Genomic DNA, 21,359 nt, shown 5'->3' on the forward strand with positions numbered 1-21,359 from the left:
AAAGAGAGTTTAAAAATTATATATTCTCTTTTATAAGTTTCTACAAAAGATTAAGAAAAAATTTGATATCTTTCCTTATTTGTAGATTGAAAGAGATTTTAATTTTTTAGAGATAACTTTCTTTTTATCCACATGTTTAAAAGAAAGGTTTTAATTTATAAAATTTCCTTTTTATAATCCACCATGAAGGGAAAAATTATTGAATAAATTTTTATAAATTTCCGGAAACAAATAAGGAAGTTTTAATTTGTATTTAAAATTTTATTTGCTTGGAGATTTTATTAGTGGTCGGCCATTGTAAATTGAAAAGAGAAAATTGTTTTTAATTAAATAAATTTTCCTTTTCATGGAAAAAGAATTAAGGAAGTTTTTATTTAAATTTCCTTATTTGCCAAGACCAAGGATTATAAAAGAGGGGGTAGAGGTGCCTTCATGGCTAACGACTCTATTATTCTTCTCCTCTCTTTTCCTCCTTGGTGGCTGGCCCTAGCTTCTCCTTCTCTTCTTCTTGTGGCCGGCGGCAACCCCTCTTGGAGCTCTTGATGGTGGCCGGTTCTAGCTAGGAGATGAAGGAGAGAAAGGAGGCTTTGTTTCTTGCATCCCTTGGAACTTGGTGGTGGTGGCCGGACCTCTACTTCTCTTGGAGAATTGTAATGGCCGAAACCTAGAAGGAAGAAGAAGGTGCTTGGTGGTTCTCATCTCGGAAGATCGTTGCCCACACAACGTCTGAGGTTAGAAGAGGAATACGGTAGAAGATCAAGAGGTTATTTTTGCTTACAAAGAAAGGTATAACTAGTAATTGTTTTCCGCATCATACTAGTTTTCTTTGTATAGTTATTTATGAAAATACCAAACACAAGAGGCATATGATTCTAGAGTTTTCGAAATAGTTTTTTCGAGTTTGTGTTTTCTTCTTTTTCGAATTTGTGATTCGATTGTTCTTTTTGGTTAACCTAGAGTTATTTAAGGAAATAAATATTAGCTTTCCTTAAAAGGCTTTACCTAGGTGGTGGTGGTTGCTCGCATATCCAAGAAGGCCATGTGCCTCGCCATGCAGTCCTGGAAGCCAATTTTGGAAATTAATATTTATGGAATTAATAACTTAGGTAGATTTGAATCAATAGTGTTAAATTTCGCTTGCGATTCAAATCTAAACCATTAAGAATAGATAAGTTAAATTTGGAATCAATGATGATAAGTTCCGTCTGCGATTCCTAATTTAACTTCTAAAGAACACAATAGGTTATTTTAGGAAAGGTTCGACACTTGTACAAAAATTTTGTACAGTGGAACCGGTATGATCTTCCTAGGACTAACCAACAATTGGTATCAGAGCTAGGGTTTGCCTCTGTGTGTTTGGTTTTCAAATTAGGTTATGCACATGCCATACATAATTTAGGCAGGATAATAGTAGGATGTGCTAACTTTGTGCTTGCAGGCTCCAACTATTATGGCTTATAGATGTTGTGTGTGATTGGACCCTTGGACATGTCAAGGGCATTATTTTGTATGTGCATGATTGTATGTAACTAATACAGCAAGAGCTATATTAGCCCTAGGATTTTAGAATTTTATTTTCGATCTAGATTACATGTACATTCCCTCGTGGAATATAGGATCGATATATGTAAAATTCTATTTTTGTCGCAGATCGGATTCTTGCGAGGCGTGGTACTTTTGGAGCACCAGAGGCGCAGCGGAATAAGAAGCAAGATGGATGCAACGACTCGACCCGATGGTGGTGGCTAAAGATGGCAGCAGCTAGGGTTGGAGCACACGGAAGATAGTGATGGAAAAAGGCCATAATAGTTGGAAAATAATTTTTCATATTTATTGCTTTTATTTACTGTGATGTGTATGTATGCATGTGATGTATACTAGGATAGTTTAAAATTCCTCACTTTAAATAACTAAGTGGGAGAGGGATTTATTTTAATAAATTCCACGGTCTCCATTACTGGTTTGTAAGTGATGCAACAAGCTTGCGCGTTGGCTCTGACTGCCTTCCTCCATATCGGATGAGCTTGTTTGCGGATCACTAGATCAAACTTCCATTTTGGATGACTATAGGAAGTTAATTAAGAGCGTGTGATCTTCCCCATCGGAAGGGGCACTATCTTATTAATGGACTTAGTGTCAAGTAATGGTATACACTTAGGCACGTCTAATAGTATCCTCCCCATCGGAGTCACTGCTATTATTTGTTTGACCGAAGAAAACCAACTATTAATTTGTCAAATAAATAGGTTGACAAGATAATAAAATTAAAAACCCCTCTTACAAATGTTTAATTTTGTATACGTCCACACTATCGTGGCATACAAAATTCATGGTGTTTGAGGTAATTTTATTTGTCATAAAGATTTATTGACAAGATAATTAATGGATAAAACCCTCCTCTTACAAATGTTTAATTTTGTATACGTCCACACTATCGTGGCATGCAAAATTCACGGTGTTTGAAGTGTTGGTGAATTTAAATAATATTGTTTGAGGAATCAATGTTATTTTAAATTCAAAAGTTTTGACCAAATATTTGATCAAAGACAGATTAACTATTAATTTTATTCATCATAAAGTAAAGTTGACGAGATAATAAAATTAATGGATAAAATCTCCTCTTTGATTTTGTATACGTCCACACTATCGTGGCATACAAAATTCACGGGGATTTTAAGGAGTTGACCTTGACCAAATATTTTTGTGATTCTTAGGATTTAAAATGTTTGTCAATTCCCTAGTTGTTATACTATAGAAAAGACTTAGTAGTCCCAATTGTAATAATTGGAAATAGGACTTGGACATTAAGGTAGACTGTCTTCTTAGAACTAAGAACAATATAGGTGTATTTAATTCATTAGTTGAAACATGTTTAGTGGTGTTATCTACCAGAACCTGGAGTGTAGATACAGATGCCATTAATCATGTCCGCAATTCATTGCAGGGTTCCAGGAAACCCAACAACTAAATGAAAATAAAAACACCGTCCACATGGGCACTGTTGTAAAAGTGGCAGCTGTTGCAGTGGGAGATGTTTATCTTTTGATAAGAATAAAACATGGATTTTTGAGTAATTGTCTTTACGTACCAAGTTTAGAAAGAAATAGCTTTCAGTTTCTAAACTATTCAAAGAACTTGATATTCTGCCTCTTTTAATAACAAAGTTGTTATCAAGAAAAAGAGGTAAGTTATCTGTTCTGGTACGTTGGTTGACAATTTGTAAATCCAATAACTCCCACAATGCAACAAATGGAAATTAGTAACACATCTTCTAACTTTAAGAGAAAGTAACCTTCAGAAATGAATCAATCATATTTTTGGCATCTAAGGCTAGGTTATATTAACTTGAGTAGGATTTAAAGGATAATAACCAATGAACTCTTGGGTTCATTGGTAGTGGAAATCTTTCCAACCTGCGAGTCTTACTTGGAAGGAAAGATAACCAAAAGGCTTTTAAGTCTAAGGGGTATGGAGCCAAAGATATATTGGAATTGGTTCATTCTGATTTGTGTGATTCTATGACTATCTAGACAAGAGGTAGTATCGAATATTTCGTCTATTTTATAGACAACTATTCAAGATACAAATACATTTACTTGATGTGCCGCAAGACTAAGTGCTTTGATTAGTTCAAAGAGTACAAGGCTGATGCGGAGAAACGTTAAAGTAAAATTATCAAGTCACTATGGTAAGATCGTAGTGGCAAGTATCTCTTGGGACAATTTAGGAGTCACTTATCAGAAGTCGGGACTCAATCCCAACTAATTATACCTAGTACACCCCAACAGAATGGTGTAGTAGAAAGAAGGTATAAGGCTCTTATGGAATAATTAGATAGACGATGAGTTATTCAGAAAATTACCAAATTCATTTTAAGGATATACTCTAAAAATGAAAGTGAACATAGTACCTTCCAAGTCAGAACTCTCTACTCATATAGAATTGCTGAATAGGTGTAAATCTATTTTGAAGCATATTCGGATTCGGGTAGTCCAGCACATATGTTAAAGAGAGACAATGATAAGTTGGATAGGAGTTCACTTGTTTGTAGGTTATCCTAGATAAACAAAAGTAAGTTTATAGTCTTAAAAATTAGAAGGTCGTTGTTAGCATCAATGACCGATTTTAGAAGAAGACTATATAATGAACCACAAGCCCATAAGAAAATTTGTTCTTAAGAAAATAATAAAAGACACGTCTAATCTAGTACCAACTGTACAAGATGAAATATCACAAGAAACTGCAACACGTATCACAATTGATACACAATTATAGATAGTACCTCATCGTAGTGGGAGGGTTGCCAAACAATCTAAAAGATTCATGTTTTGGGAGAGTCTTTGGACTTGATCCCAAATGAACATGAGCCTGATCTCGGACACATGATGAAGCACTCCAAGATAAAGATGCAGCATCTTGGCAAAGAGCAATGAATACAGAATTAGAATATATGTATTCTAATAAAATTCTGGGAGCTTATAGAATCACCAAATGGTGTAAAAGCCATTGGGTGAAAATATGTCTACAATAGAAAAAAGGGATTGATGGGAAAGTGGAAATTTTCAAAGCAAGGCTTGTTAAAAAAGGGAAACCTTTTATCGGTAGCCATGCTTAATTCTATCTTGATTCTTTTATCTATTGCTGCTCATATAGACTATGAGATTAGGCAAATGGATGACAAGACAGCTTTCCTTTATGGAAGTCTTGAAGAATGCATCCATATAAAGCAACCAAAGAAGTTCATTGCAAAGGGCAAAGAGCATCTAGTATGTAAGCTTAATCAGTCTATGGACTGAAGTAAAGCTTTAAGGTCTTGGAATATCCAGTTTAATAAAGTAATCTAGGCCTATGGATTTATTTTATAACCGAATGAGTTTTGTGTATATAAGAAATGTGATAGAAACGTGGTGGTATTTCTTGTACTATACGTAGATAACATTTTTGATAGTTGGAAACAATATCAAAGTGTTGTCAGAAGTAAGGGTATGTTGTCCAAACAATTCGATATGAAGGACTTAGGAGAATGCATATATTCTTGGGATCAAAGGGATCGCAAGGAAAAGAATGTTATGCTTATCCCAAGCTTCATACAATGAGCTCGTTTTAGCATGCAGAACTCCAAGAAAAGGTTTCTTACTTTTTAGGCATGGAGTAGCTTTATCTAAAGAGATGTCTCCGAAGACATCAAAGTAGATAGAGGAAATGAAGGCAGTTCCTTATGCTTCAGCTGTCAGAAGCCTAATGTATGCTATGCACGAGATCAGAAATCTATTTTGTCAAGGGCATAGTTAGCAGATATCTAACTAACCCTAGACAAGGATATTGGACTGCGGTAAAGCATATATTAAAGTACCTTAGAGGCACTGGAGATTATATGCTAGCTTACAAGGCAGATAATTTGGTCCCTGTGGGTTGCACGGATTTTGACCTCCAATCGGATAGGGACAATAGTAAGTCGACCTCGGGGTTTTGTGTTTAGTTTAGGAGGTAAAGTCATAACTATGGAAGAGTGATAAGCAAAGGTGTTTTTTCGGACTCCACCATAGAAGCTGAGTAAGTGGCAGCCTCTTAGGCAGTCATAGAAGTTGTATGGCTCAGATATTTCATGATGGACTTAGACATATTTTCTGGTTTACCCAGAAATTATTACAATTTATTGTAATAATAATGGTGCAGTAGCAAACTCGAAGAAACCATAAGTCCATAAGGCGAGTAAACACAATAGAGCACAAGTACCACCCAATACGAGAAATCGTATAAACGAGGAGAAGTTGTTGCCGCCTAGATTGCATCAGATGATGACCTATAGATCTTTTCACTAAGACCCTTAAGGCAAGAGCTTTTGATGGGCATGTTGAAGGGTTGGGAATCAGATGTATGGCAGCAGATATGACAGCTTAGTCTTTTAGTATAAGTGGGAGATTGTTAGAGTGTATACTAAAAGCCTAGCTTTTGGTATAAATATTTATCTAGAAATAAGAATAACATTGGTCAAATATCTACATTTATGGCAAATGTAGATGTTTAATTAATTTATATTATAGATAACATAGTATGTGGTGTCACACACAGAAGATCATGTTATCGGTTCTTTATAAATTATAAACAGTAGCTCACGACCAAGATGGAAAGGAACAAACCATTGGTAGGTCGTAGTGTAATTAGGTATTAGTTTATCTTAACTATATAATTACACTAGTATACTTAGAGTGTATTGAGTAGGACCATTAGAGGTCGTTTCTTTTATACTGACTTTATAAAGGAACAAAGACCTCAGTTATTATGGAAGTGTGTGCTCTTAATCCTAATATAACAACAAGCACATATATTTGATATTTATTTCTTTAATTTATCAATGGGTGAGATTTAGTTCGATAAATCAATAAGCCCGATAAGTTGAAAAATGATATCACTTATAGTGTGTGTTGTTGATTATAGAAGGAAATTGTGTCCTAGTGATCTAGGTTGATAATGTCCCCAAGAGGAGCTCATAAGGATTGTCATGTTAAACCCTGCAGGTGGACTTAGTCCGACATGACGATAAGGTTGAGTGGTACTACTCTTGGACTAAGATATTAATTAAATGAGTTGTCAGTAACTCACTTAATTAGTGGACATTCGACATCTTAAACACAGGGAGACTAACATACTCATAATAAGAAGGAGCCCAAAATATAATTTGGGATTGGTGCGGTAGTTCAATAATAGTTCTTTAGTGGTATGAATTATTATTGATGAAATTAAGTTATGTGTTCGGGGCGAACACGGGATGCTTAATTTCATCGGGAGACCAAAACCAATTCCTCCTCTCGGTCCCTATCGTAGCCTCTTGTATATAGAAATTTATACCCACCACATACCCACCTTCTTACCCAACCTATTGGGGTCGGCCAAGCCAAGCTTGAAGCTCAAGCTTAGGGTCGGCCAAACCTAAAGGTTGAGCCTTAAGGTGGCCGGCCAATAGTTTGGAGCCCAAGCTTAGGTGGCCGGCCACATCATATTAAAAAGGGATTTTTATTAAAATTATTTCTTATGTGGATATCATGGTTTTAAAAGAGAGTTTGAAATTTAAATCTTTCCTTTTAGAGTTTTCTACAAAAGATTAAGAAAAGATTTGAAATCTTTCCTTATTTGTAGATTGAAAGGTAGATTTTAATTTTGAGAAAACTTTCCTTTTTAACCATGTTCATGATTTAAAAGAGAGTTTAAAAATTATATATTCTCTTTTATAAGTTTCTACAAAAGATTAAGAAAAGATTTGATATCTTTCCTTATTTGTAGATTGAAAGAGATTTTAATTTTTTAGAGATAACTTTTTTTTTATCCACATGTTTAAAAGAAAAGTTTTAATTTATAAAATTTCCTTTTTATAATCCACCATGAAGGGAAAAATTATTGAAAAAATTTTTATAAATTTCCGGAAGCAAATAAGGAAGTTTTAATTTGTATTTAAAATTTTATTTGCTTGGAGATTTTATTAGTGGTTGGACATTGTAAATTGAAAAGAGAAAATTATTTTTAATTAAATAAATTTTCCTTTTCATGGCAAAAGAATTAAGGAAGTTTTTATTTAAATTTCCTTATTTGCCAAGACCACGGATTATAAAAGAGGGGGTATAGGTGCCTTCATGGCTAACGACTCTATTATTCTTCTCCTCTCTTTTCCTCCTTGGTGGCCGGCCCTAGCTTCTCCCTCTTCTCTTCTTCTTGTGGCCGGCAGCAACCCCTCTTGGAGCTCTTGATGGTGGCCGGTTCTAGCTAGGAGATGAAGGAGAGAAAGGAGGTTTTGTTTCTTGCATCCCTTGAAGCTTGGTGGTGGTGGCCGGACCTCTACTTCTCTTGGAGAATTGTGGTGGCCGAAACCTAGAAGGAAGAAGAAGGTGCTTGGTGGTTCTCATCTTGGAAGATCGTTGCCCACACAATGTCTGAGGTTAGAAGAGGAATACGGTAGAAGATCAAGAGGTTATTTTTGCTTACAAAGAAAGGTATAACTAGTAATTATTTTCCGCATCATACTAGTTTTCTTTGTATTATTATTTATGGAAATACCAACCACAAGAGGCATATGATTCTAGAGTTTTCGAAATAGTTTTTTCGAGTTTGTATTTTCTTCTTTTTTGAATTTGTGATTCGATTGTTCTTTTTAGTTAACCTAGAGTTATTTAAGGAAATAAATATTAGCTTTCCTTAAAAAACTTTGCCTAGGCGGTGGTGGTTGCTCCCATATCCAAGAAGGTCATGTGCCTCGCCATGCAGTCCTGGAAGCCAATTTTGGAAATTAATATTTATGGAATTAATAACTTAGGTAGATTTGAATCAATAGTGTTAAGTTTCGCTTGCGATTCAAATCTAAATCATTAAGAACAGATAAGTTAAATTTGGAATCAATGATATTAAGTTCCATCTGCGATTCCTAATTTAATTTCTAAAGAACACAATAGGTTATTTTAGGAAAGGTTCGACACTTGTACAAAAATTTTGTACAGTGGAACTGGTATGGTCTTCCTAGGACTAACCAACAATTTTGGATTTGATAAGATGTTAACCCTCATCTTTGTCAATTTTTATTGCCTTAAGTTGACCAGCAATGTGGCTCACTTTATAGACCTATGTTTTGTGTGTCAGCGGCCTAAGAGGGTTCTCACCAATACAGGCCTGTACACTCCCTTACATGTTCCTGAAGCTCCTTGGTTCAATGTCAGCATCTATTTTGTCTTAGGATTACCCATCACCCAACGAACCTTAGATTCAGTTCTTGTTGTGGTTGATAGATTCTCAAAAATGACACATTTCTTTGCTTGCAGGAAGACTATGGATACTGCTCGGATTGACCATCTTTACTTCAAAGAGATTGTGTGTTTATATGTCATTCCTCGGTCCATGATTTCAAATTGAGATACCAAGTTCATCAGTCATTTCTGGAAGAGTTTATGGGGAAAATTGGGCATAATGTTGAACTTTAGCAGCGCCTACTACCCTCAAATAAATGGACAAACTGAGGTGGTGAATCGAAGTCTGGGTAATCTTCTAAGATGTCTCACAGGAACTAAGCCAAAGTAGTGGGACTTTACATTACCTCAAGCAGAGTTTGCCTACAACAGATCAAAAAAATAGAACCATATGTTAAGTCCTTTTGAGATTGTCTATGGGTCAAACCCATCTGGGATTCTAGATTTATCCCCTATTCCATGTGTAAGACGATTTAGTCCTAAAGCAGATGAGATGACAGAGCATCTTCGAGGTATTCATGAGCAGGTGAAATTGGCAATTCTGGAGAGCAATACCAAGTACAAGACTCGGGTTGGTAATCACCATCGTTAGGTACTTTTAGAGGTCAGAGATTTTATCTGGGTTATATTAACTTGTGGTTGTTTACCTGTTGGTGAGTATAATAAATCGGAAGATTGGACTATGTGAGATACTGCAGAAGATCAATGACAATACCTACAGGTTGCATCTTCTTAGTCTTTTGAAGACTTATGATGTCTTCAACATGAAGCACTTGACTCCTTATTCGGTGGATGCTGATGAGGCTACTATGAACTCGAGAGTGAGTTTTTTTCCCAATCAAGGGCGACTGATGCATGATCAACTCAATATGACTTATTGAACTTTAAAAAATCATAACTTTTGAGTCGAGACTCGAAATCAGGCTCTATTTGCGCTCATGCGCGAAGAATTCAGAGATCTACATTATTATAAGGGAACCTCTAATCGCCAAGTTTCGGGCCCAAAATCCATGGTTTAGCCGCCAAAAATATTTTTACTATTTTTAGTAATTTATGTTTTTATGGTATTTAAGATAATTTTGATATTTCTGGTATATATTGGTCAATGCTTGTCTATATCAACATCATATTTTGTTAAAAAAATTTTGTCAGAATTTTTATTAAAATTTTTTTAATAGGATTTCGTTTCGTTCTTTACAAGATAGAAATTGAAATCTATATATTGTGATTTCTTTACCTTTTAAAAGTTTCATTTTTCTTAACAAGTTGATTTCATTGGTTTTTTCTTCTTTTTTTGTCTCCTCCTCAATCTTTCTCATCGATAGTTTACAAGATAATCAATATATCCGTTGGATCGGATAAAAAAATTATTAAAAAATGTATATTGACAACAAAATTCTTATAAAAAATTTGAATTTAAAGCTCTAATGATAATAATTGTATTAGATAGTTAAAGCTATTAATGATAATTAATATTAATTAATCTATTAATAAAAATATGTGTAGTGAAAACTTTTTAGCATTAAATTTGCCTAAGGACATAGCAGACGGTGGACACATGACATCTTTGATGTAATGTTTAGGATCGATTTCAGGTATTAGGGGCCGCTAAAGTAGCGGATCTACTTTTTTTTTAGCATTAATTTTTATTGCATTAGTTATATATTAAACCGTATTAATGGTGGTAAAAGAAGAATACGTTCATTTCTAGCGCCTCCGATAATTTATTTTAAGATTAATACGGAGGAGGTAAAACAGGGACGATTAAATTATATTGATAACACGAGATAAAGATGCTTAGTTTGTGATTACTTTTTAGCCCTCAAACAAAAGTCTGATAAAATCTAAATATCATCAACATCAAATCGAGCATGTACGTACGTACTTGCACTAAACTAATTATACGCTTCCTTTCTGTGAGAGTGTGACAGTAAAATAATTCCTACATTATAAATATATATCTGACTGTCCAGGGATTCAAGCGGCCGGTGTCAGGTGGCCACCTCCTATGTCACTATTATTTTTTGATTACCCAGATGATGTTCATCCAACGCCGAAGGCCCGAAGGAGCAGTCAAAATCTAATCCCTTCATAACACAAACCTTCATTGTGCTTGTGCGCATGTACGTAAGAGTTGATCGAAGAAGTTATAGACAAGTGTCGTTGGAAGAGAAGAACAAAAGAGTGGCAAGGAGCATCTTTGGTAGAGAGACCATGGGAATGTACAAGAGAGTTAATTAGATCTCCAATGGGTCGGCATGTGACAGGTCGGGATAGGATTATTTAGCGGGACAGGACAAATCGATCTATTATCTTAGCGGGTTAAAAATTACCAATCTAATCCAATTCAAGACCAATTACGGGTTAGATGAATCAATCTACGGGTCATCAAAAATTTTAAAAAAAATTAAAAATATCTTAAATATTTTACTTTGGAAATGTTTCATAAATAAAATGTATATCCAAAAATAAATATTATAAATATAAATGAATGTAAATAAATACTCATGTTTAATAAAAGTGCTATTTTTATTTGAAATAATAATATAAAAAATTATAAATTGACATAAAATTTCATTTGCATGTGTTTCTTAATTCGTCGATCAACCCAAACTCATTGCAGACCTAGGCGGATTGACTTAACTTAGATTAACTTAGATTGATAAAAGAGTGGCAAGTATCTAAAAGATGGCAAGGAGCATGTTTGGTAGAGAGGTCATGGGAATGTATAAAAGAGTCAATTAAATCATTTTCTTGATGTCATAATTGAAAAGAGTATGATTTACGCCTCCGACGGATCGACATGTGGCGAAGTAGGTCGGTCTGTGATGGGTCGATTATTTAGCGAGATAGGAGAGACTGATCTATCATCTTAATGGATTAAAAAATTACCCATCCAATCAAATTCAAGAGCGATTACGGGTTAGATGGACCAATCCACGGACCATCAAAAATTTAAAAATAAAAATAAAAAATATATCTGGAACATTTTACTTCGGAAATGTTTTATCAATGAAATGTATATCTAGAAATAGATATTTTTAAATACAAATGAATACAAATAAATATTCTTTTTTTTTTTTTGATGAAAGTACTATTTTATCTCAAAATTATAATATAGAAAGATAATAAATTGATATAAAATTTTGTTTACATGTGTTTCTCAATCCGTCGATCAATCCAAGTTCGTCGCGGGCCTAAACGGGTTGGCCCACGGTAGACTTAAATTGATAAAATTTTAATCTAACCTATTTAAATTGTTTGATAGGATATACTAATTTGACGGACCTAATTTAAATTGACAGTCCTATTTACGCCAAATGTTTATTTAATAAATTGGCACGAGTAATTTAATTCTTTTTCTAGATCTAGTGGTGGACCTTGTGCTAGGTCGCACGTTGATGTAGCCAGGAGCCGAGCTATGATCATTTTGGAGGTACGTCGCACGTGTCGCCAACTGGATTTAATTTACTAAATTATATTTTAGAGTTTAATTTGCAGTGATAATTAGGCTAAACGCTATTTTAGGAAGATGAGAATGAAATTAATATACCGTATCTATTGGCATATCAACGTCAAATCAATAAGCTCAAACAAGGCATTTTACGTGGATTAAGGGAAAAAAAAACGAGGCATTTTGCAAGCTATTCCTTTTTGTCCGTGAGAAAAAACATTTCATCTTCCGTCACGTGGGTGGTACAGAAAAGCTGGCTCGAGTGTATGATCCCGTCCTCAGGGACAGTGTCCTTATCCCAATGGACCCCACTAAGCCTATGATCATTTTAGAGGCGCGCTGCACATAGGCTGCCAGCTGGGTTTAATTTACACAATTATAATTAGGCTATTCGATTAATTATGAAGATGGAAATGAAATTAATATACAAAATCTATTTGCATATCAACCTCAAATCGATAAACTCAAATAATTGAGTTATTTTTCATTTGTCCATGAGAAAAATATTTTAGTACCAATTTACATGGATTAATTAAGGAGGAAAAAAAACATTTTTGTAAGATAAAAGGATTCCGTCTCAGATAAACATTTCATGGATCTTCCGTCACATCAATTACAGGTGGTACAATAAAAAGCAGCGGGAAATTGAACGCTGCCCTACCAGTAGTGTTGGCGGAATTGTCCCATTACACGGTCTTCTTGTAGTAAATGCGTAATGTATTTAATGGTCCGGATAGATTATCTATTTATCTATGTAATTATAAATTAAATAGTCTTAATTAACGTTTGATTCATAAGCTTCCATACAAAACATGAAAGGGAGAGAGTTTAGTTTAATTGAATGATGGGTTCCAATTCAGATAGATTCATTTTTGTAATTATATTATATATTAAATATTTTTAATTATGTAAAATGATACTTATAATAAAATAAATAATTAGTTTAAAAGTATAGTAATAATTATATAAAATGATAGATTAATTAAGTACGTAAACTTTTAATTTTAGATAAAAAAAATAAAAGTAAGAAAAAATATTAGATTTTTTACTCTTAACTTTTGGGTAAAAATTATAGGACTGAAATAGAATTTGACATTCACAAATAGTTTCATGCATTTAGAATTTAAAAAATGATCTACTAAATACTCCTTAATGGTCTGAATAAACTTCAACTTATGAAAGTGAAACGAAAAAAAAAACATAAAGAAGGTTAGTAATGAATTTAATGGTCGAGATAGATCTATTTATCTATATAATTATAAATAAAATAATCTTAATTAAATTTTGATTAGTAAGCTTCCATACACAAATGAAAGGAAAGAGAGTTTAGTTGAATTGAATAATGAGTTTTAATTCAGATACATTCATTGTTGTCTATCAATTTGCATTTTGCCCCTTTTGTTTAAAAAATTACACTTAACCCCCTTTCATATGAAGTAAAAAAGAAAAAAAAAATAGCCAAAATAACTCAGACTTCTAAAAAAAGGAAAATAAAAATAAAAAAATCTCATAAGACTGTTGAAAACTTAACCTTAACCCAACTTGATTTTTATATAGAAAAAAATCTCACTTATTTATGGAAAGAAAATCTTCACAAAATTTATACACGCTAGCATAAACAATATAAAAATAGCAATTTTAAAAAAGATAATCAGTCAAAAACTCATTCCACTATTTTCACCAAATTAAAAAGAGTCATGATTCTAAATTGATGAATCAAAATTAAATGAAAAAAATGGAATAAAGTTTATCATTAAAAATTAAAATGAAAACCTTGGCGACTTGGGAAAAAAATTTACTCTTTTATGTTTTGTTCAAACGTAAATTTTCGTTTCAAAACAACTAAAAAGTACTTTTCGTTTCAAAAGGGTGCTGTTTTGAAATGAAAATTTACTTTTAAGTAAAAATAAAATGGATGATTTTTTTTCTAAATCGTCAAAAAGTCTTCATTTTAATTTTTAATGATAAATTTTGTTCTATTTTTTTTATTTTAATTTATCAATTTAGAATTTTGACTCTTTTTGGTTTAGTGAGCGGTGAAATGAGTTGATAGGTTATCCCTTTCAGAGTTGTTGTTTTTTCTGTTCTTTATACTGGTGGTGCATCTATGAATTTTATGAGAATATTTTTTCAAAGAATAAATGAGATTTTTGGCCTATATATAAATTAAGTTGGATTAAGGTAAAACTTTCAGCGGTCTTATGAGATTTTTTATTTTTATTTTTATTTTTTTTAGAAATCTAATTTAAGTCAAGATTATTTTGATCATTTATATTTTTTTCTTTTTATTTCATATCTAAAAGGGATTAAGTGTAATTTTTAAAATAGATAGGGGGAATGCAACTAGATAGAAAATATAATAGGGATTAAAGGTATTAACCTTTTTGTAATTATATTATTTTTAATTAATCCTGGCTGAGTCAGCTTCCACCGAACTGAAAACGCGTGGGTAAAAGACATTCTCACGTGCCATTCTTATTTCTAAGCGAAGAGGCGGAAGTCTGTACGTAACTTCACTTTGATTCCAAACTTTCTTTTTGCAATATTTGCTCTTCCGGAGACTATTCTGTAGTTTGCAGGAGCATCGCCAAACTTTGCTTTGATCTCCAACTTCCTTCTAGCAATATTTGCTTCCTGAGACTATTCCGTAGTTTGGAGAAGCATCGCCCACTCAACGGCAGCAACGATCACCTCCTGATCCACTTTATTGGGAGGTAATCAAATATCTTATACATATATATTACTTTGCTATATTAATCCTGATAATTTGCCACCAATCAATCAATAGTTCGATCTACAACATGACGTGTGTCCTTAATGACTGCTGTTTTTGTTTTTGCAGCTCTTTTGGCTTCCAGATCTGAAAGAAGAGCAAGGATCTGCCGCTGCTCTCTTCTGCAATCAGATGGCGGTGTCACTAACGGTGGGGGTTGTTGAAAAAGGAATTATTGGAGAAGAAATAAAAGGATTATAGAAAAAAAAAAATGTGGAAGAGGTGAAGATTGAAGAATCTCTACGTGGAGAGGAGGAGAATAAAATAAAATACACAACTTACTTCATTCTTTGAAAACACATAATCCAACGTAATTAACGAACCCTAATCAACACATAATCTTCTACTACAAAACATATCAAATTCCTACCCCTTACCTAAATTCACAGTCATGATTGCTGCTGGATCAAGGGCTGTTGAATGGGGTTGCTGTCGGAAATCAACAAACCACAGCAAACCCTACTGGAAATCTTCCTTTCCCCACTGTCAGATTAAGATGTGTACATCATCAATCAAAAATCCTAATACAGAACACAATTCCTTACCTCCCAGATCATCGGGAATTAGGGCACGAGAGGACGTCGGCGTTACTGGAGGGTGCCTGCTGATCGGCGGCGGCAGTAGCCCATGGCAAGGGGGAAACAGCTAGGGCACAGGGAGGACAACACCACCAAGGTCAGCAGAGACACAATGGAGGAGAGTCGGCGGAGGATGGCTCGGCCGACGGTGGCGCGACAGCAACTCACCGAGAAGTCGGGATCGGCGTCGGCGCACAAGGATGAGCGGCGCTAGAGCAGAGGCGATAAGACGCTGCTCCGGATCAGAGAGGGTAGCGGCGTTGGCAAGGCTCAGTGGCGGCCGGCGGCACTTCCGTGTGGCTGCAGCGCGCTGCAGATCTAGGGCACGGGTGAGGAGCGGCGCGATGAGGGAGAAGAAGAAGAGTATGCCAGAAACCCTCGACCACACTTAAATCGCGAGGAGAAGGGAAACTGCCCCAGCGTCGGTTAGGACTCGGGAGGAGAAAGCGCGCGGGGAAAAGAGAATGAACGGCGAAAAAGAATGAAGCAAAAGGGAAAATAAATAAAGGAAAGGAATTAATAAATTCAACTTTTCCTCATTTAAATGGGGTAGCCAAAACAGGCTTTTCCCAGCCCCGTTTTCATCCCCGTTAACTCGTTCATACGAGCTCTGAAAAATTCCCAGAAAATTTCCAAAAATTTCGGAAAATTCCCTTATTAATATTCGCCTATTTTCGGTATTTTACATGCTCACAAGACCGACTCCATATAATATATCCGGTCGAGTGCAAGTTAGGTACCGCAAGCTTCCCACCAAACTTTTAAAACGTGTGGGATCAACCGTCTTTCCTTCGTCACTCTTGGATAGCTTTGTTCCACAGTCCACCGGTGTGTTAACTGGATTACAATCATCCATTCTAAATCTCTTGAGGACCTCCTTTGCATATTGTTCTTGAGTCATAAATATGCCATCAACTCCTTGTTTCACCTCCAAGCCGAGAAAGTAGGACATAAGTCCCATATCGGTCATATCGAATGCTTTTGTCATAGCTTCCTTAAAAGATTTTATCATTTGAGGCGAACTTCCTATCACGATTAGATCATCTACATATAATGATACCAATAAGATGTTATCATTGTCTGCTCTTACATAAAGAGCATGCTCATAAGGGCATTGCATAAAGCCATTTTCTTTGAAGTATGCATCAATTCTTGAATTCCATGCTCTCGATGCTTGCTTCAAGCCATAGAGAGCTTTCTTCAACTTCAACACCTTTCTTTCTTGCCTCCCTTGATGTAGCCAGCCGGCTGTTCAATATAGACTTCTTCTAAGTAGCCATTAAGAAATGTCGATTTAACATCAAGCTGAAATATTTGCCATTTTAGTTGAGCGGCTAAAGAGATTATCAACCTTATAGTCTCCATTCGGGCAACAGGAGCAAACACTTCTTCGTAGTCAATGCCGACCTTTTGTTTGTAACCTTTTGCCACAAGTCGCGCTCTGTACTTTTCTATTTCTCCTTGAGCATTTTTCTTCACTTTATAAACCCACTTCACACCAATGGGTTTATGGCCATCGGGCAAAGTAGTAAGATGCCAAGTTTCATTCTTCTCAATTGCTTTCATCTCTTCATCCATAGCTTTCTTCCATTTGCTATCTTTAATAGCTTCTTCAAAAGATACAATTTCTTCATTAGCATAAAGACAAATGAGATTAAGTGGAGTTGTCACCTCATATAATTCTTGAAGACTTCTTGTCTTTTGTGGTGGAGGATCTTCTTCATCCAAGGGTGATGAAGAAGTAGACGATGGTGGTGGAGTTGGTTCTTTCTCCTTCACTTGTTCTTCTTCTTGAATCATCACCATATTAGTGCTCCAATTTCAAGCACCATCTTCTTGAAATTCAACATCTCTACTTATGATAATCATTCTGTTCACTGGATTATAGAGTCTGTAAGCTTTCGATCTTGCATTGTAGCCAATGAAAATGCAAGGTAAGCTTTTGTCATCAAGCTTCGTTCTTCTTTGATCTGGAATGTGTGCATAGGCAATACATCCGAAAATCTTCAAATGAGATACACATGGCTTGTATCTGGTCCATGCTTCTTGAGGTGTAATTCCTTCTAAATTCCTTGTAGGAGATCTATTTAGCAAATACACCGCATAGTTTACAGCTTCGGCCCAAAATTATTTGGGTACTTCTTTCGTTTTGAGCATACTTTGAACCATGTCGAGAATAGTTCGGTTCTTCCTTTCAGCAACTCCATTTTGTTGAGGGGAGTAAGGTGCTGTTAAAGGCCTCCAGATGCCATGATTTTTGCAGAATTTTTCAAATTCTTTTGAGGTGAATTCACCACCACGATCTGGCCGCATTGCTTTGATAGTATAGCCAGATTGAATTTCTACCAATCCTTTGAATTCCTTGAACTTCTCAAAAGCATCGTCTTTATTCATCAAAAATAGACCCAAGTTTTCCTGCTAAAATCATCAATAAAGGTTAGAAAATATCGACGACCTCCAAAGGAGGTCGGAGTGATTGGCCCACATATGTCCGTATGAATGAGTTCAAGAGGCTTCTTAGCTCGATTGTGCGATTCATTCAGAAAACTTGCTCTAGGATGTTTGCCAAGAATACACCCTTCACAGATATCATCTTGAGCATTAATATGAGGAAGACCATTCACCATTCCTTTGCTTGAGAGAAGCTTTAGAGCTCTGAAGTTTACATGCCAGTACCTCATATGTCATAGCCATGTAATATCCTTTATGCATGCACTTAAGCATTTTGCAGTAACATGCTTAATATCAAGAGAAAACATCCTATTTTTAGACATAGGAATATGAGCAATAAGTTTGCTTTGCTTTTTCAGACGAAGACTAACATCTTTTAGTTGCATATTAAAACCTTTCTCAAGCAATTGTCCAAGACTAATAATATTTGTTTTCATGTCGGGCACATAATAAACATCAGTGATGTATGTGTGAGCTCCGTCTTTAAGTTTGATAAGAATCTTACCAACGCCTTTTACTTGGATTTTGGATGCGTCTCCAAATGAAACTTGTCCATTCACCGTTTCATCCAACTAGACAAACATATCTTTACGCCCGCACATATGATTGCTTGCCCCGGAATCTAAATACCACAAATTCTTATTTGTGGAATCTCCATCCTTTCTTGCTAGCAAAACTACATCATTGTCATTGTCTTCTTTTGACGCGTAATTAGCATTCCCTTGCACATTGTTAGAGCGGCATTTTGTTGCATAATGACCAAATTTGTTGCAAGTATAATATCTTACATTTCTTTTGTCATACCTTTGGTCTCTACCTTGATTGTTGTCTTTACTTCTTCCTCAGCCTCGAGCAAAGCCCCTGCCACGGCCTCTACCTCGACCACGTCCACGGAAGTTACCACGACTACTGTCATTTTCTTGCGAACCTTCGGTCTTTGACTCTTCTTTTTGGTCAATAATGGTGAGCTTGGTTTGTAGAGCCTGCTCCATAGGCTCTCTCCTTCTTCTTTGCATTCTTGCTTCATGAGCTTGTAGAGAGCTTAATAATTCTTGCACCTTCATTTCTTTCACATCTTTTGATTCTTCTATAGCCGCAACTACATAGTCCTACCTTGATTCCAACAAGCGTAGAATTTTCTCTACGACGCGACTATCTTCAATGTTATCGTCATTTCTTCTCAATTGGTTGACAATAACCAATACCCTTGTAAAGTAGTCTAATACATTTTCGGACTCTTTCATCTCCAACGATTCAAATTCCCCTCTCAGGATTTGAAGGCGAATACTTTTTGCTCTTTCATCACCTTTGTATTCTACTTGTAAGATCTCCAATGCCTTTTTGGAAATTGTAGCTTCGGCTACTTTCTCAAAAGTAGCTTCATCAAGAGCTTTATAAATAAAGAAAAGAGCTTTTTTATCTTTTCTCTTTTGTACCGCCATTGGCGTCTTTTCTGCCTCCGTTTGGTGGACTCCTTGAGGCTCTTTATAGCCTCTTTCAACAATATCCCACAAGCCTTCGCTCTCCAGTAAGGCACTCATTTGGATACTCCAATTGTCATACTTCAAATCAACAAGAGGAGGGATAAGAAGTATCGACATGACTCTGATACCACTTTGTTGAAAAAGGAATTATTGGAGAAGAAATAAAAGGATTATAGAAGAAAAAAAAAATGTGGAAGAGGTGAAGAATCTCTACGTGGAGAGGAGGAGAATAAAACAAAACACACAACTTACTTCATTCATTGAAAAGATGTACATATTTATAGACTTATTGGATAAGCACTAATAATCAAGATTTTTTTTTTAATTCTATCTCTACGAAACTCTTATCCTATCATTGACAACTCAACAATCCTATCACTAAGTTTAGTCAAACTTACCACCTCATCCTTCTATCTTCACAAATTTTATCAACATCAAAATAAAGTTTAATCTCCAACAGGGGGATGGTTCGCGCAGGCCTTCATCCATACCTTGATCGATAAGGCCAGCGACAAAGCCATCCAACTGTTTGTCGAACGCAGGGGATTCGCGGAGGACATGGAAACTCTGTGCACATCGCTGCTGAAGACTCAAACCATGCTTGCCAAGGTAAAGAGTAGTCAGAGCAACGACACCAAGTGGATGCCAATCATGCCATTGATGCAGAAACTCAAGGATGCTGCTTATGATGCTGAGGACTTGATAGATGAGTTCCAATACCATGTACTCAGGCAGAAGATCAAAGGTGAAGAAGAGGACAAGGCAGCAAGTGGCTCCGGTGGCCTTCCAAACATTTTGCCTGCTGCAAAAGAAAAGTTGTTTGGTCCTTCTCATTCCTTGGAGGAAGATGCCATGAGAACTAGCGTGGTGGAGATTCAAGGAAGGCTGGAGAGAATTGCTAATAGTATGGAGGGCATCATGAATGTGCTACCACTAAATGATAGAGGGACGCAACTTGAGGTGAAGTTTCAGTCCAGAGAATCATGCTCTTCCCCGGCGACGGACATATTGTTTGGCAGAGAGAAAGAACTGAACCAAGTGGTAGAGTGGTTGTTGGGGTCAGCTAATCAGGTGGAACCTGCACCCGGAGTTGTCAACGATACCTTCTCCGTCTTGCCCATTACCGGGATCGGAGGGGTGGGAAAGACTACTCTAGCTCAGTACGTGTACAAAGACACCAGAATTCAGCATCATTTTGACCTCAAGATTTGGGTTTGTGTGTCTCACAATTTCAGTGTACAGGGACTCACTAAGTCTATAATACAGTCAGTAACTCAGCAAAAACAACACGATAATATGTGTTTGGAATCTCTTCGAAAAATACTCGATGAGCATATTGCGAACAAGAAGTTTCTGCTTTTTCTTGACGACATGTGGAGCGATAAGGAGAGTATCTGGGAGAACTTCTGTGCACTGCTCAAAGATGGAGGAGCTCATGGTAGTAAAATCATTGTTACAACTCGAGTTATGAAAGTTTCTAAAATGGTTAACCCGGCAGAATCAATCTTGCTCCATGGTTTAGACGAAGATGTCTTTTGGCAATTGTTCAATAAATGCTCATTTGGCATACTCAACCCTGAAGACTATCCGGGGCTAGAAGATATTGGTAGAAAGATTGCTCGCAAGTTGAAGGGCTCACCATTAGCTGCAAAAACAATTGGCAAGGTTATGAAGTCAAATTTGTGTTGGCAACATTGGACCACCATAATGGAGAGCGACATATGGGAAGTAAAACAAGATGAAGATGGCATTATGCCAGCTCTGCAGTTAAGTTATCAATATCTCGATGAAAATATGAAGCAGTGCTTTGCTTTTTGCTCGATGGTTCCTAAAGATTACACATTCGATAAAGTTGAGTTGGTTCTAATGTGGATGGCCGAACGAAGATAA

At 35.8% G+C, this 21,359-nt stretch overlaps 1 protein-coding gene and 1 long non-coding RNA gene across 2 annotated transcripts; one reads left to right on the plus strand and one right to left on the minus strand.

Moving 5' to 3' along the window:
- Window positions 1–14,890: 14,890 nt before the first annotated feature.
- Window positions 14,891–16,001, minus strand: LOC121998984. The gene is made up of 3 exons (XR_006116762.1): window positions 15,502–16,001; window positions 15,334–15,439; window positions 14,891–15,078 (listed from the first exon to the last, which is right to left on the minus strand). It is a non-coding gene; the product is annotated as an uncharacterized LOC121998984 (long non-coding RNA).
- A 4,026-nt stretch (window positions 16,002–20,027) lies between these two features.
- On the plus strand, window positions 20,028–21,359 carry LOC122039075 (putative disease resistance protein RGA3). The gene has a single exon (XM_042599087.1). The coding sequence runs from the start codon at window positions 20,028–20,030 to the stop codon at window positions 21,357–21,359; it is 1,332 nt and encodes a 443-aa protein (XP_042455021.1).

This window comes from Zingiber officinale, chromosome 1A (assembly GCF_018446385.1).
Source record: "Zingiber officinale cultivar Zhangliang chromosome 1A, Zo_v1.1, whole genome shotgun sequence".
Lineage (NCBI taxonomy): Eukaryota > Viridiplantae > Streptophyta > Magnoliopsida > Zingiberales > Zingiberaceae > Zingiber > Zingiber officinale.